Here is a 17,052-nt window from a genome sequence, read left to right on the forward strand (position 1 = left end):
AAGGAAAGGAAAGGAAAGGAAAGGAAAGGGAAAAGATAAGAGAACCAAATGATCCTAGAAATTAAAACATCATATTTGGTGGTCTTAATAGCAGATTTAATATATCCTAAGAAAAGATAAGTAAGCTTGAAGAAAGGCAAGTAGAAATCATACAAACTATACAAACTGAAACATAAAAAGAAAGAAGAATTAAAGGGAGAGAGAGAGAGATCACCTGAATGTGAGGTGCTATTAGTGCCTCACATATATGTATTAATATATATGTGTTAATATATGTGGTATTATAGTCCTAGAGGGAAAGGAGAGAACAAATGAAGCAGAAGGAATAAAGAGATAATGGTTGAGAACAGTCCAAAACTGATGAAAAATATCAAGCCACAGATCCAAAAGCTCAACAAACCCCAAGTAAGGTAAATATAAAGGAAAGCACACCTAGACTTGCTGACATTAGTAAGATGAAAAAAACCAAAAAAAAAAAAAAAAAGAGAGAGAAAAATCTTAAAGCCAACTAGAAGAAAAAGACTCATTACACATACAGAAACAATGTGGTTAGAAACAAGAAAGGGTTAGAAACAAGAAACGATGAAAAAGGATGAAACATTTTTAGAGTGATGTCCCCCTAGAAGTCTATGGCTATCAGAATATTTTTCAAAAATGAATTTCATATACAGACATTCTCAAATAGACAAAAATCGAGAGAATTCAATTCTAGCCTACCAGCACACAAGAAATGCTAAAACAAGTTATCCAAGCTAAAGACAAATATATCAAATAGAAGCCCATATCTGCGGGGAGAAAATGAAGAATACCAGAAAGGTGAATTATGCAGGTAAATTTGTATTTACCCTTTAAAAAATATTTTAATATTTTAATAAAATGCTTTTTCAATTTTAAATCTTTTTAAAATTTTAGTTTCATTACATATTTTTAAAATATTTTATAAATATTTACTGATTACAGCAAAAAATAACAGCACTATATTGAGGAGTTTATAACATAAACATGTGTGACAACAAGAGCACAAAGTGTTGGAGGAGAGTAAATGAATTACAGTATTTTATGGTTCCTATGTTGTTCATAAAATAATATAATATTTGAAACTAGAATATGCTGTAATAACGATAAGGTAAAGTCTACAGTGACCACTAAAACAAGAGGAACACAAAAAGGTATAGATAAAAGTTCAGCAAATCTCAACTGAGGGATATTCTATAAAATGATTGACCAGTACCCCTGAAAACTTCCAAGGTCATCAAAAACAGAGGAAGTCTGAGAAACTGTTAAATCCAAACAGACCCTAAAAAGGACATGAGAACTAATGTACTGTGGTATCCTAATGGGATCCTGAAATAGGCAAAGGGCATTAGGTACAAACTAAGAAAATCTGAATAAAATATGGACTTTAGCTAATAATATGTATTAATATTGACTCATTAGTTATAACAAATGCTTCATATTGATATTAGACGGTAACAACAGGGGGCACTGGTGTGGGGTATATAGAAACTGTACTATAGTCACATTTTTTTTCTATAAATCTACAACAGTTCTAAAATAAAAAGTCAATACAAGAGATAAAATAGAATACTAAAAAATACTTGATTCACTCACAAGAAGATAGAAAAGAAGAAAAGAGAAGCAAAGAACTTACATAACACATAGAAAATAGATACCAAGATGGTACTCTTAAATTAAAAGATGTTGATAATTACACTATATGTAAATGGACTATGCACTCCAATTAAAGGGCAGTGATTGTTATCCTGTTACGCAAAGGTTCATATTACATACACACATGTAGGCACACACAGAGACACAAACAAGAACTAGCTGTGTGCTGTTTACAGGAGAACATTTTAAGTAAAAATATTTGAATAGGGCCTTTCTTTGCAGAATTCAAAACCCAGTGCAATGTCTAGCAGATTATGGGCTGTGGGGCCCCTGCATCAGAACCACACAGGAAAGTGTTCAAGTCAAGGATCCTAGGTTGAGCTCCAGGCTAACTGAAAGTATCTTCTGGGTTTAGAAACCCATTATGTGCACATTTATCAAGATCCCAAGGTAATTCTGATGTTGACTAAAGTTACAGAAAAGTCAGTCTTGTAGGAAGGGTGGCAAGAGGCCAGAGCTTCTCCCTGTAACAAGAAAGCCCCCTAACTCTCTTTATGAGAGAGCAAACCTGAGGTCTTCCCCAGCACCTCCTCCCCCAGGAACAGCTTGGCGGGGTTGATGGACCAAGCCTTCCCGAAGCTGTGCGGAGACATTCCTTCTGGTCTGTTCCCTCAAAGCAGCTTCTCTTTCAAAGCCTCTGAAGTAATTATATCATTGTTCATATTTTTCAAATAAGAAGACAGAGGATCAAAAAGGTAAAGGAATTCCCAAAGGTTAACTAATTAGTAAGCATCAGTACCAAGATTTTGGCCCTAATCTGCCTAACCCAACAATTCCGAACAACAAGAAAAAAGTAAAACAACATCAATATCTAAAAATGTATAAAAAATACAACATAACACCTAGAAAAATATTTAGAGTGAACTATTTGTAAACATAATGTAATCTCACCAAAAAGAATATTAACCATGATCAGGCTGGGTTATACTCTTTGCTTTAGTTCTTTCAAGAACTGGAGTCATATTCAAGAGATAGGGGAGGAAACAAGAGCCAACAATTTTTGATCACCTGCCTGGTACCATGTGCCATACCTACTACTCATAAAAAATGGTACTGCTTTTAGTATCTCCAACACCAGAAGACAAACATCACTATCAGCATTTTACAGATCATAAAATTTGTTAAATAACAAAGCCTACAAGTGGCACAGCCAGAAATTGAAACTTCATCTGCCTGGTTCTAAATCCCGTGCTTTGCTATGAGACCTCATCACTCTCAGAGATTTTCAAATGCTAAACAGAATCTCAGTGAAATTCCAAAGGCAGTTTGTACTATCTTCATAGGATGGTATCACGGATGAGAAACATGTTTACATTCTGCTTTGACTTTAGATAGTTTCTAGGATAATATTCTTATTTAATATGTTGCTGTTTTTTACTTAAATTACTGAATAGGTAAAGCAATTACTTAACATTTTTGAAATATATATATAGGGAAAAGTCTCACTCTCAGCCCTGTCCCTCAGTCTACCAAGTTCCAACCCTCACCCACCCACGACAGGTTATGTTTCTTTGTTTATTTTGCATGTATTCTTGCAGAGGTCTGAAAACAAATACAAGTAAATACAAACATGGTTTTGCCCTTTTTTAACCTTACTTTTTGCCCTTCCTCATATATCTTAAATATCTTTCTACAGAAGTAGAGAGATCCCATATTCTTTCCGGTAGCCACAAAGCATCATTCTGCTGTTTGTGTGCCCCGCTGCCTATTCAACCCTTACCGTAATTCATGGACATTTCCATTGTTCCTAATGGATAATCCCGCACAGTAATCATTTCATACATCTGCAAGTACATCTGTAGGATAAAAGCTTACAAGTGGTGAGTCGAAGAACACGTGCATTTGCAATTTTGACAGATTCTGCCAAGCTGACCTCCACAGGGTCACGGGCACTAACACTCCCACCAGCAATGTGTGAGAATGGCTGTTCCTCATAGCCTCATCAATGGAGCATGCTTGCAAACTTCTGAATGTTTACCAATCTGAGAAGTGAAAAATGGTATCTTAGTGTGGTTTTACTCTTTTTTTTAATTATCAGTGAGGTTGGACATCTTATCATACACCCAAAGTTATTCCCTTCTCGGTAATCTGTTCTTTTTATATATCCTTTGCCTATATTTCAACTGGGCTACTGGTAGCAGTTTATTTTTAATATGAGACATTCATAAAAATAAGACAAATATTAAAGAGCTAATATCATATGAAAATAAAAATAATTCCAGCTGTCCAGTCATTATTTTTGTCTTGGATTTTGAAAGTATTATCTTAAAATCCATTCTCAGGCTTTAACATCTAACAAATATGCTAAGGGAAATCTAGCACAGTTTCCTAGAATGAATGGGCCACTCAATCCATCCACTAAACTACCTGGGGAGGGAGGCAGAGAGATTCAAGATCAGCTAAAATGGCAGATCTTACCAACCATTTTGGCATGGGGTTCTGTTGTAAGCCCTAGCAAGACTTTCCTCTCATGTTCATCTATTTTTCTTCTTTCACTCTCTCTCTCTCTTTCCCTCCCTCTCTATCACTGACACCACCCATCCCGAACTCAATGTCTCTCATGACAGCGTTTTCAATGGTTGTATGAATCCCGTGAACTGAACATATAACAACTTTCAAACTTAATATAGAATTATATATACATACATATATATATATATATATATATATATATATGGTTAGCATGAAGAGGTATCCTCTTTGAGTGTCCCTTTTAAATGAAAAGATCAAATTTTATTTTAAAATAAACTCACTTTTGATTCATGTGCAAGGAGAGTATCACTGAATCAGCTCTGTAATTGAGAACATTTCTATCGACAGAGTTAGGGGTCCAAATGAGCCGAATCAGAGAGAACTTCACAAGGTGATTCCTGACTCTAACTACACTGCCTTACAAAATGATACATAGACTTACTTATTTGGAAGAAAGCAAACAGTTGAATAGCTAGATGGAAGGATTTGGAAGAAAGCAAAGAGTTGAATAGCTAGATGGAAGGAATAAGCCTATTTTTGTTTAGAGAATCCTGGCTCAGCAACATTCATCTTGTCTAAGTATCTTCTCTGGCACCTCTTTAAGGTTGAAAATATCAGTTCCGCCCTAGGGAATGCATTTTAATTGCATCTGCAAGAAGAGAAAATAACATCTTTACTATTTGTGAATTGTCAGAGGTTTGATGGGCTTCACCCAGTGTTTTATAGCTGTTTAGATTTGAGGATGACATGGAAATGCTTTTGGCATAAAGATATCCATTGTAGGGTTACTTACAACAACAGAAACCAGGAATGACTGAACTATCCAATTATGAAAGGAATGGTTAAACTATGATAATCATCCTTAAGCAGCCATTAAAAGTAGTTTATAAATACATTTTCATAAAATGGAAAACACCTATGAAATGCTGATTAAAAAGACAATATTAAAAATTGCATATAAGCTCCCTGGCCCTGCCTTTCACTAGGAAGGTACCCTAACAGCAAACCATCAGGCCAGTCATCTAAGCCACATTCTCCAATAGAGCTTTATCAGTGGTAAACCTAGGCTCCAATTTCCATCAAGAAAAAAAAAAAGAAACGAAAAAGAAATTCTGTATTTATAGTATGACCTCAACCATGTCTAAATAATATCCCAAAAAATCCATATGGAAAGGAATCAACAAGTACTTTCCAAATCTTATTTAGTGAACACATTAATTTTATTTTTAAAATAAATATACAAATAAGAAATATGCCATTTCAAAAGGCAATACAGGAAATTTGCCCTTATAGTACTCCCTGACACAAATCATATATTGTAAATTGTACATCTACATCAAGAAAAGCAAACTGATTTCATCTTGTAAGCCAATTGCAATTGATTAGTAGCATCTGTGTGAGGATGTTGAGATCTAATCTAAGATTAGTAAAAAAGAGAGACTTGATTTCTTTGTAATGTTTGCCATTGGAATATGTATGAATATTGCATATTTTCTGATCTTGCTGAAATGCTGTACCACAGAGTTGACGTAAAAGGAAGAAAAGTGGGAGAATATGGTTGGCAGAATAATGGCCCTCAAAAAAGTCCACATCCCAATCCCCAGAACCCATAAATCTGTTACCTAGAATGGCAAAAAGAAATTAGGACTGCAGGCGGTATTAAGTTTACTAATCATCGGAGCTTAAGATAAGGACATTCATTATTGTGGGCTATCTCAGTGGGTTCAGTGTAACCACAAGGGTCCTTAAAGGTAGAAGAGGAGGCAGAAGAGGAGAGTCAGAGAAGGAGATATGGTGAGAGATGCCATGTTGCCAGCTGTGAATATGAAGGGAGTGGCCATGAGCCAAGGAATGCAGGTCTCCTCTAGAAGCCAGAAAGGCAAGGAAGTGGATTTTTTTCCCAGAACCTCCAGAAAAAATGCACCCCTGCCAACACCTTGATTTTATCTCAGTGAGATGTATGATAGACTTCCAAACTGCAGAAATGTGAGAATCAATCTGAGCTATTTTAAGCCACTAAATTGGTGGTAATCTGTTACAGCAGCAATAGGAAATTAACACAGAGAGTGGGAAGCGAACACAACAGGGAGAGAGTGGTTACCAGTATTTGGATGAGGGGTTGGTATGAAGCAATTTCATTTTGCTTTGTCAGTCCCAATTGAGAAACACCACCTGAATTGACATGCATTTGATAAGTACCCTAACTTGTGGGATGAGAGAAACTAAGGCTGGATTTCCTGCTTCTCACTCAGGTCTGAATCTCATTCCCATCTATAGTACCATTCAATAGGGAGGAAGTCAAAATCCACAGGGAGCCCAAGGGAAACCAGCCATGACACCAGGTCCAGCTCAGTGCAGCAGGTCCTGAGGCCCAGCACTGGACACCAACTACGTAATGGCAGAAGTTAATAATACATATGTGGCCGGACATGGTGGCTCACGCCTGTAACCCCAACACTTTGGGAGGCCAAGGCGGGTGGATCACGAGGTCAGGAGTTCAATACCAACTTGGCCAAGATGGTGAAACCCCATCTCTACTAAAAATACAAAAAAAATTGCCAGGTGTGGTGGTGGGCGCCTGCAATCCCAGCTATTCAGGAGGCTGAGGCAGAGAATTGCTTGAACCCAAGAGGCAGAGATTGCAGTGAGCAGAGATCACACCACTGCACTCCAGCCTAGGTGACAGTGAGACTCCATCTCAAAAAATAAATAAATAAATAAATAATAATAATAATACAAATAATACAAATGAGTGATTCCTGAATTGAAACCACCCCCAAATCCATTTCCTCTGCACGTAAACCAGATAGTCCACAATCTTAAAAACAAAACAAAACAACAACAATAAAAACCAATAGCATTTCAGGGCACAAAGTCTATTTCAGCTAGGTCCTGTTAGGGAAGGAAAATGTTCCACAGTGAAAACCAAGGAATGATTGCAAAGTCTAGTAGCAACGCTGCAAAAGTCAGGAAACTAATTAACCTCACTGGGTCTAATTTTCTCACCTACAAAGTGAAATTTGCCTTAGCTCTCTATTCTCTAGCACAATAATTGCACTAGTCCCCCAAAGAAGTACACCTATATGCTGTGAAATGTGAGATAAAGCTCTTAATTTTAAATATGTACACAAATATGCATAACGCTAAAGACCATTCTTGATTCAGACACTGCCACGATCCCACTAGATGACATATGGGTCCTACCTAAGAAACTCATGGTCAGTATCGGTGATTTTAAAAAGCAGCTATATAAGCAACACCTTTCAACATCCTTAGTTTCTCCAATTTCTCCCTTTCTGCCCCCAAAAAGTAACTGAGAACATGCAGTGAGAAAAGAACAGGACTAGGAGTGAGAGGATGAAGTGCACATTTTAGCTTCTTCACTTCCTGGACATTGAAGGCATTCCAGCAGATCCCACTGAGCCTCCCTCTGACACTCAGAGTCTTCAACTACAAGAGAGGGAACCATGAAAATTCACCTCCCACAAAGCTATTCTGAGCATAAAATAAACTTGCCAGTGGGGAAAGTCCTCGTCACCTCAGAAGTGCTGAATGCAGGTGAGTCAGTATCATCATAGTGACTGAAGTCAGTGGATATAGGCATGGCAGAAAAGACTGACAGGTGATCAGTTAGCTTCTCTGAGGTTTAGAATCTTCGTATTTCAAAGATGGAAGATAATATGTACCAAGAAGGAGACTCTAGATGATGAACATGAAGCTCCTGGTACAGGGCCTGCACACAATGGACGTTCAATAAACACAAGCTAGCAGTGTGCTGGTGTCGGGTCGCCCAGCTCTCCGGTGCTTTCCTTCTGTGTTCGACCAAAAATCAGGGTGCCCTGACTGCTCTGTGAGCCCAGCCAGCTGCAGGATTTCCCAGTAGGCTTGAACCAGAACTCAAACGTTCTCAGGCACCAATAAAAGCATCTAGGTTGTTCATGGTGAAACCCCGTCTCTACTAAAAATACAAAAATTAGCTGGGCGTGGTAGCAGGCTAACTGAGATACCCTGTAATCCCAGCTGCGTGGGAGGCCGAAGCAGAGGAATTGCTTGAACCTGGGAGACGGACGTTGCAGTGAGCCAAGATCACTGCACTCCTGCCTGGGCAACAGAGGAGTGAGACGCCTTCTCAAAAAAAAAAAAAAGAGGAGTATCTAGATTGTTGCCCAAGACACCACTGAAAGAAACAAGCCTTGGCCCTGAGCCAAATTCCATTAACACTCGTAAAACTCCATACCCTGACCACCTCGCTGTGGACACACCCAAGCAGAACACCCCACACCCCTGGCCTCTTGCTGTCTGTGGCAAGGACTTAGTAATTGCTTTAAACAAACCACCCCAGTGTTTACTGCTTCTTTGTTTGGAATCACAATAGGCCCTATATCAGGATGGTTTGGGGCACTGCCTGGTAGGAATTCCACTGCCACCACTTTTGGGGTGATTCCAGCTGCAAGTCCAGCAGGACAAAACAGATGCCCCGCCGTCCCTCCCACGTTCTATGATTCTCTGGGATGTAATGGCAGACACAATTTCAAAAACCATTTTAGAGCAACAAGTTTACAAATGGAATGATTCCTTTCCATGTGTGTCACGTATGCCATGTTGCTGTGCCAGCAACAGCAGTAATTTTAAGGGTCAAGTTTCCCCAAGTGCTGAGCAGAACAGTTTATTGAACAAATTACTGGACCCTAGTTATTGTTGTCAGTAACTGCATCATAAGCAGTGGCTAGGCAGGTAAGCATTACCACCCACCCTGAAGAAACACCAATTAGAGGCATTAAAAGAATATGGAAGGCCACCATCTCCTGAGCGCCTGCAACACGCTGGGCACTGTGGTCGACACTCCTGAACACAATCTCCAGTTTTTACAACTGCTTGCCAGGTAGGCTTCATCACACCTGCTTTATCAGGTGACTCACCTGCGGCAATCCAGGACCTGAAAGCAAAAATAAGTGTCCCTAAAGCCTGCAAGCCTTCCTCTAAATCATTCCAGTGCTTTTATGCAAAGACTGTGCCTTTTCCTCTGTCTGCATCCCCTTACGCATCTTTGACTTGGTTTCCAAATTACAGAGAAATGCTACGCTTCTGGAATGAGAGAGCACAAATAAACTGCACTATGCCTCAGACTCCATGTGTACCAGCTAAGGGGGCCCCAAAGCAAAGGGAACGCCAACAAATAATGAAAGAATGCTTTCTCCATCTTCACTTTGAAAAGTGATGCCTTTTCTGCCTGAACATCTGCCTCCTTCTCCGGAGCCCTCTTACCTTGAAGGAGACATGCTGCTCCATGTGCCGCAGCAGCTGTGGCTTCTGGGCCGCTGTGTAGTCACACACCGTGCATTTAAACTGCTTCCCTGGAAAGAAGCGGAGGACAAGGTGAGCGTCACCAGGCCAGCAGCTCCCACTGTGAATGAAGTGCCAGGCATGGAGCCAGGTACACAAAGGTGTTCCTTGCCATGTGAGGATCAGAATCTCAGAAGGCAACAGCGACAAGGTGCACAGGCACAATGCAGCACGCTCAGTCTTCAACAGCTGGGAGTGGAGAGGCGCTCCTTAGGGATGGAGAGGCACAGCCAGCTCCACCTGGGGAGGCCCCATGAACAATGACATTCCATCAGGCTCCTAAAGAAAGAGTAAGGGTGTGTCCGGAGAGAAGGGCATCGAGGGAGAGGGGCGCACACAGATGAGATTGCAGGGGAATGGACCACAGAGTGCTCAGGAAAGTGGAGCAGCTGCATCTTCCTTCCTGGAGGGTGAGGTCTGCGAAAAGTCAAGCGCTGAGCTGGAGAGGTTGCCAGCCCAGAATGTCAAGGGCCTGGAGCACCTCACAAGGACCTCAGACACAATCCTGAAAGTCTGGTGAGTCTGCAGGAGGATGGTCAGCAAAGTGCAGGATCTGTGTTGCAGAACTCCTAACTCTGGTTGGAGTGCCAAAGGCATTTTTGAGAGAATGCTAGAAAGAAAACTAGGGAAACGTAAACCACTGCTCTTAAAAAGATTAAGGTTTTAGCAATATTTAAACATTCAATAATGGGGTATGCTAAAACAAGCTAATAGATATATGAGGTACACTACATTTTGCCTCTGATTAGCATAAATAAAACCTCAACAAGCAATAATACAAACACATGTAACCAAATGTAAATGTGGCCTACTTCCTATAGCAGTAAAGAATTCAACAAGCAGCTTCTAATGGTGTAAACCTCCTCAGGGCATGACACCCGCAGCCACTGTGGCTGGCTTCCCAGAAGCACTGGCTCCTTCTAGAACGCTCTTGCACCTTTCCCTCTTAGACATTCCCCTCCCCTCTCTTCACTGCCAGCTCACCTGGAAACCTGTTCTCACTAGGATGCCAAACCAATGGCGGATTTTGGCCTGTATGTTACTGGATGACTCTTAATGTGACTCCATTAAGAGTTCACCCTTTGGAAATCTTCTGTTCCTTTGACTCCATGACAATACCCCCCTCTCCGGGCCTCTCTATTCATTTTGAGTATCCCTGAGGCATTCCCTCTCATCAGGGCAGATATCATTAGGCTGCTGATATTCCACAGTGTTCCAGCCCACCCTCCTATTCTAACTCTGCAAGCATCCTTGCATATAACTGACCCCTACAGGCTTTTGTAAACCTTTGATGCCAAAATCAGCATCTTCTACTCTGATCTCTTCTCTGAATCTGAGACTTGAGTATATGCCTGCTGGACCAGCTACTTAGCTGTCCCTGCTGGACCAGCTTAGCTGTCCTAAGCTGGACACATCTTCTTCACCAAACAGCTTCCACCTCCAGCCTTCCCAGTTAATCACCCATCTGATCACCTACATCAGATACCCAGTAGCCTTCTTTAACATCTTTATGGCCCTAACTTACACTCACCTCATGTTTTTCAGCACCTGATTTCATCTCCTAAATATTTCTCATGTCTGTCTATTTCTCTCTATTTCCAATACCTCCACACCGGTTTAGGTCCTCCTCATTTCTTTCTTGGACAACAGCAAAAGCCAAGCTGGTTTCCTTGCCTTCATAAAACATACCATCCATCCATCCATCCGTCCGTCCGTCCGTCCATCCATCCATCATCCACAACCTACACATCTATCCACACATGCATCCTGATGCCTCATCTTCTATCCAGATGATCTACAGCATAAACTAGCCCACAGTCCAGCCATGAGAACTAACCAATGGCCCCAACTTCAGAGCAAAGTTGACGCTCCAGAGTTCAGCAGAGAAGGCCCTCCAGAATCAGAACCAATTCTCCCCAACCCACTCCGCCCCTCTCTCTGACTTCCTCTTGTGCCTGTCCCCTCTGTATTTAGGCTCATAACAGTGAACTCCTTGAGTTCTCCAAACTTTCTGCCTTGCCTTTGCAATCTCAGACCCCTGAGCCTTTGCTAACATTTTCCATGCCTGGAATGCACTGTCTTGCAGCATCTGGCCATTTTTCCTATTAATTCAGAACTCAAATTGAACACTCCAGTAATTGGGCCAAGAGGCAGCCCTCCGCAGGCCCCCTATACACTGTTCACTTGCTTCAGTCTATGCTCCACCTCTACAGCCTTGTACAAGGCAGGGGCTGCCTTCAGCTGCTCATGGGCAGGGACCACATCTTACTCATCTTGGTACCCCAGCGCATGAGTGCACACACAGACTGAATATATTCCATGCATTTCATTAAACTGAACTGAGCAAAACTTTTGTACGTCTTATATGAACATCACTCTCAATAAGAGCAGCAAAAAGAAACTAATATTAATACCACAATTGTATCTATTATTCCAGGTGAATGAACCCAAAATTCTAAATTTTATTAATTCTGCAAGCCCAAAGTGTAAGGAAACTTTTTCACTTGTAAGTCACACAGTTACAATTAGAGAGCAATTAGAACTTAACAAAAATACAGTAACATCTTCTTTTAAACATAGGGCTACACATTTCTACACAGTTCCAGTCGAATCTCAGCTAAACACACTTCTCCACTGACACATGGCTCATGTGTGTACAGCATCCTTATGCTGGGCAGCCTGGGCAAAATAGTGCTGTGTTCTTCATCACTAGAGTGGGGGAAGCAGAGCTAATGGAACCATTCTCTAAGTTGATAAATATTCTGTCATTCATTATCAAACACTTGGGTCAAAGAGTAACAGATTAAGTGCTAAAAAAGAGCCCTAAAATGAATAAATAGAATTGCCTCCTTTGAAATCAAGAGTCAGCCTTTTATGGATGTACTTCCAAGACTCTGCAAGAGACAAGAAAAGAAGGCAGCAGCTAAAAGCATCCCTTACTGAAGCATCAGAGCCCTAGCAATAAATATTACCAATGTTTTCAGCAACCACAGCCAGCACCTATCAAACAGGCCTGGGAGAGCACCTGACATAATTGTTTGCTGCCTAATTAAAATAATGGGATGCAGATTCATGACTAATCATAAAAGAGTAATACTTTGAGACCGTCAGATGGTTTTCTATCAAGAGATTTCTGAGACTTACAGGCAGAGTCAACTGCAAAACCTAGTATTTACTCGAGGTGAGACTGACCTCAGAATGCTGGGAGATGCACATCGAATGGCTGTATGTGGATGCGAATCACCCAGAATAGCAGGGGAAGAAAAGAATGACTACAAAGAAAAGAGGTTGACTGTTAAAAAGTAATTCCTTGTTAATTACTGGCTAGGTCTACCCACTGGACTACTAGGCATCATGAGTTGTGCTGGGGCATGACGTGTACAATCTTACCAAGCACCAAAAGCCCAGGAGGCAAGCAGTGTCGCCCTTCCATGGATGAGGACCTGGGATCAAGACTCTGAGTAACTTGTCAGATTGCGAAGTGGTAAGTGGCAGAGCCCAGATTTGGCCCCCAGTCTGTTCACCCCAACACCTCCATTCATAGCCACATAAGAATCTTTTCAGCTAATAAGGGTGTGATACAATTTCCCAAATGGAAGGAGGAATTTATATCAGCAATGGCATATCTGTGCCACTAACACATAAGGTGACTACCCATTAGAAGGTGACTACCCATCAGAAAGGACTGCCCAAGAAAAGCCAGTTGCAGGGGAACTATGTTCTCTTTCTGGCCCTGTCCTGCTCACCCTGAGTGACCCTGGGTTCTTTCTTCTATGCTACTCAGAGGCCCCATCAGAAAAATGGGGAGGTAATCCCTGTCTGCTGTGAGAGTGGACTCAGGGACTGGGCCTGCAAGCATCTGAAAAGCAGCCCCCTGAAGGATAAGGCTGGGGGTGCATACAGGTGACCCCTCAGTGGACCGTTCAGCCGAGTACAGTGTCCTCCAGACCTGTACCTCCCTGACACTCCCTGAGACAATCCAAGTATTCAGTTCTAATTAAGCCAGCCTAAATCAATATACCTAAAACAAAAAGCATAAAAACAGAGCAAAGGAAAAGGTTTGTACAACTATATCAAAGTGTAAGTAAACAGTTGTAACAGCAGGGTTTACAGAAAACCTCCTCCTCCTCCTATTCCCAACACCCTATCTGGCCTCATCTCCACGCAGAGCAAAAGCCAGGAGCTTCATAGTGGCTGCAGGGCACAGGGGTGTGTGGCTCCCTGTCACCTCTTGGAGCTCATGCACTGCCTTCACCTCTCTCCACTCCATAGACACAGTCCACCCACCCACCTCCAGACCTCTGCACCTGCTGTTCCCAGAGCCTGGGGTGCCCATCCCAGATATGCCATGCTCTGTTGCCTCATCTCCCTCAAGTCTCTGTTCAAATGTCACCTTCACACTGAGTCCTTTCAGCCCATTCTGTTTAAAATCACAGTCCCTACACCCCTTTACTGATTCATTTTTAGCATTTCCCAGCTTATATTTTCATACTGAAATGGAATCATTTCATATTCATATTTTTATTTTCATCTCTCAATTTTCTTAATATTCTAGATGTCTTCATATTTCCACTGTAATATACCACACACTTTATTGATTTATAGTGTTTGTTAACCATCTCACTCACGAGAATGTTCGCCTCATGACAGTGGAGATTTTGGGTTTTGGCTTTGGTTGCAATCACTGAAGCAGTGCACTGATTCACCTTGGTTGGTCCGTCTGGCACCCTTGCAGGTTGTGGGGACTTTGAGACAAGACTGCAATTTTCATGCCACGTCCTCAGTGCTCGGAGGTGAGAGCATCCTGGAGGTAAGGCTAGCAGTTAATTTATAGGAGCACCCCATTCAGAAGTCTGTTCAGCCACGCTTTCTCCCCTCCCCATAATCAACATGGTCACACAGGGCATCACAAGGGCCAGTGATATGTGGTCCTACCCACCATCTCCCCACTCCAAGTCACAGGAGATTAGACCACGGTGGACAAGAGACTGTAGCTGAGCCCGGAATCAGAACTGTCCAGATGTGAAGCTTGCAACTCAGGAGTGGATGAGAGTTGTATTTTCAGTCTGTGGGTGAAACTAGTAAGCAAGCCAATCTACAGGGAGTGAGAGGAGAGCACAGCATAGAGAGACAGAGACAGGACATCAGTATGAAGTAAGGAAGCAGAAAGGACCAAAGGTGGAGGATGAAGACAATCGCCTGGCTGGCTGTGTCCATTCACTCAGCGAGCATTCACGGAGGTGCCGCTGGGTGCCAGAACCATGCCTGACCCCAGGAGAGGAGAATGGACAAGACACCAGAGGCCCTGCTTCTGGCGCTCATCACCTAAATGGACAACCAGCAAGTATTCCAACAAAGAATTACCAATTGCAACAGGCCACGAAGGACAAAGGCAAGGAGCCACGGTGGAGCATGAGGGAGTGTGGAAGGGGTGCGGCCATGTGGCCAGGCTGTCAGGGAAGGCCTCTGAGAGGAAGTGACGTTACACAAGATGGAAGGGTAAGGAGACCAGCCACATGAGGAAGAGGTGAACACAGCACTGGGAAGAAGGAACTCAAACACAAAGGCCCTGAGTCTCTGTAAGATTCCAAGTAAGTTTACCATAAATGCCCCTTGGCGACTCCTGTGACCTCATATGAGTTTCTGTCAACTGCAACCAAGAGTCCAAGAAGTATAGCTGTGGAATGAACCAGTGAATGTATGACTGTAAAACACCAAGAGCCCAGAAAGCAGGCCAAAATAGGGCTTGACCAAACAGTGTTCTCTAGAGAGGACAGAATCAGATTTAATTAACTGAAAAAGTCCAATGATAGCACACTCTTCTACGCAGCACTATGAACCGATACTACAAATGCTTCATGACCATTAACTCATTTAACTGTCATAATACCTGTTTGATTTTATGAGCTATCATATAAATAAAAATTATAACATGGTAAGATTTGATACCCATTAAACTAAGAAACTAGACATTTTTAGTAACAAAGTGTTAAAAATGGAAGAGTTAGGCTGGGACACTTTCCTATTTCTGGCACAATTTTTTGGAAGGGAAGTTGGCAGTGCAATGCACAATTAAAACCACCAAAACAAAATAGTCATCCTGCTCCTGGAAATGTGTCCTAAGGACTTAATTTAAAAGAAGAAAAAGTTTATATACGCGAGAAAGAAGCCCCTGCTACATAAGTTATAATAATGGGAGGAAAAATGAAAATAACACATTGTCCAGAAATAAGAGAATGGTTACACAACTCATGGATCACTTTAGTGCAACATATAACTCTTAAATTTGTTATTCATAAACTGTACAAGCAACAAAGGATTATTATAATATTAATAAGAATTATATCTTTTCACTACAACTATATAGCCATTCCATATGAACATGAATAAAGATTTTTAAAGAATTTGTTAGGTGATAGAATTGTGGGCACACTTGCAGGAAGAGGCTGGATTTTTACGAACATTGTTTTCACGTTGTCTGCACTCTAACAGAAGAGCATTTCAGACCATTAGCACCCATCTCTGAAAGGCTAAGATGTTTCATCCATTACTGCACACAAACCAGAAGACAGGTCTTTTAACGCAGAGCCATAAAATGATACCCATGGCTTCTGAACTTGAAAGTTCACCGTCTTTTAAAAAACAGCACCCCAGCCTTGACTGGCAGTGCACTGACTTACGGGTGCTCTTTCTGACCAAGCATCTCTCTCCCTCTTCTTCACAAAAAAGAGCCAGTGGCCTAATTTTGCAAAAAATTTCAGGAGTAGTCACTTCTTTACCTCTGGGGCAGAATTTAATTTCTGTAAACAGTCAAATGTCATTCTGAGCCACGCCTTGTAAATAAGGACAAAGCAAAGCCGAGTCATACCACTTTTGGAGAAACACTGTTGCAGAACACATACTCCAAGCTGACTGCAAATGTACTGCCACAGTGGGGGAAAAAAAAATTGACTGTGGAAACAAAGATTTCCTGGTCAGAAACCACAGAATTTAGAATCTCATTTCCCTATGAAGTTCTTTATTTGACCTACATGCCCAGACGGTAAAAGTCAAAATCATAACAAACGATGAATCTCACAACCATACTGTGAAAAGGAAGAAGCCAGACATAAAAGAACACATATTGTATGAATCAACTCTATGAAGTTCAAAGACAAGGAAAAGCAAGTTACAGTGCTAGAAGCCAGGGCAGTAAGTAGTTACCTCTGGGCAAGAGAGACGGGCAATAATGTCGCGGGAGGAAGAAATTGCCAAGAGGCTGGAAGTGTGCTGTTTCTTCTAGACTGTAGTTACACATGTGTGCCTCCTTTGTAACAATCCATTGAGCTGTATACTTCTGAACTGTGTGTGTATGTGTGTGTGTGTGTGTGTGTGTGTGTGTGTGTACTTAGTTTTAAAAATGTAAAAAGAAAAATAACAACAAAACAGGCCACCTTCCTTAGAAGGTTCTTGAGAACTGGCAACAAATTTGTTTAAGAAAGGAAAGATGTGTCATGTAGTTCAAAGATAAACTTTGAGGACTGTATGGCAGTTTGTGGATTTATGCAGTCTGATGTTGCCGGTGGA

General features: G+C 41.4%; 1 protein-coding gene across 2 annotated transcripts in view; it reads right to left on the reverse strand.

Annotated features, from left to right (window-relative positions):
* The window catches only part of ZFAT (zinc finger and AT-hook domain containing), a 236,126-nt gene that overhangs the window by 81,282 nt on the left and 137,792 nt on the right, over window positions 1-17,052 (reverse strand). For both annotated transcript variants that reach the window (XM_023223553.2, XM_023223547.3), the window contains one exon: window positions 9,409-9,497. In XM_023223553.2, the coding sequence (XP_023079321.2) occupies window positions 9,409-9,497 (89 nt within the window). The remainder of the gene's footprint in view (window positions 1-9,408; window positions 9,498-17,052) is intronic.

Source organism: Piliocolobus tephrosceles, chromosome 7 (genome assembly GCF_002776525.5).
Source record: "Piliocolobus tephrosceles isolate RC106 chromosome 7, ASM277652v3, whole genome shotgun sequence".
Lineage (NCBI taxonomy): Eukaryota > Metazoa > Chordata > Mammalia > Primates > Cercopithecidae > Piliocolobus > Piliocolobus tephrosceles.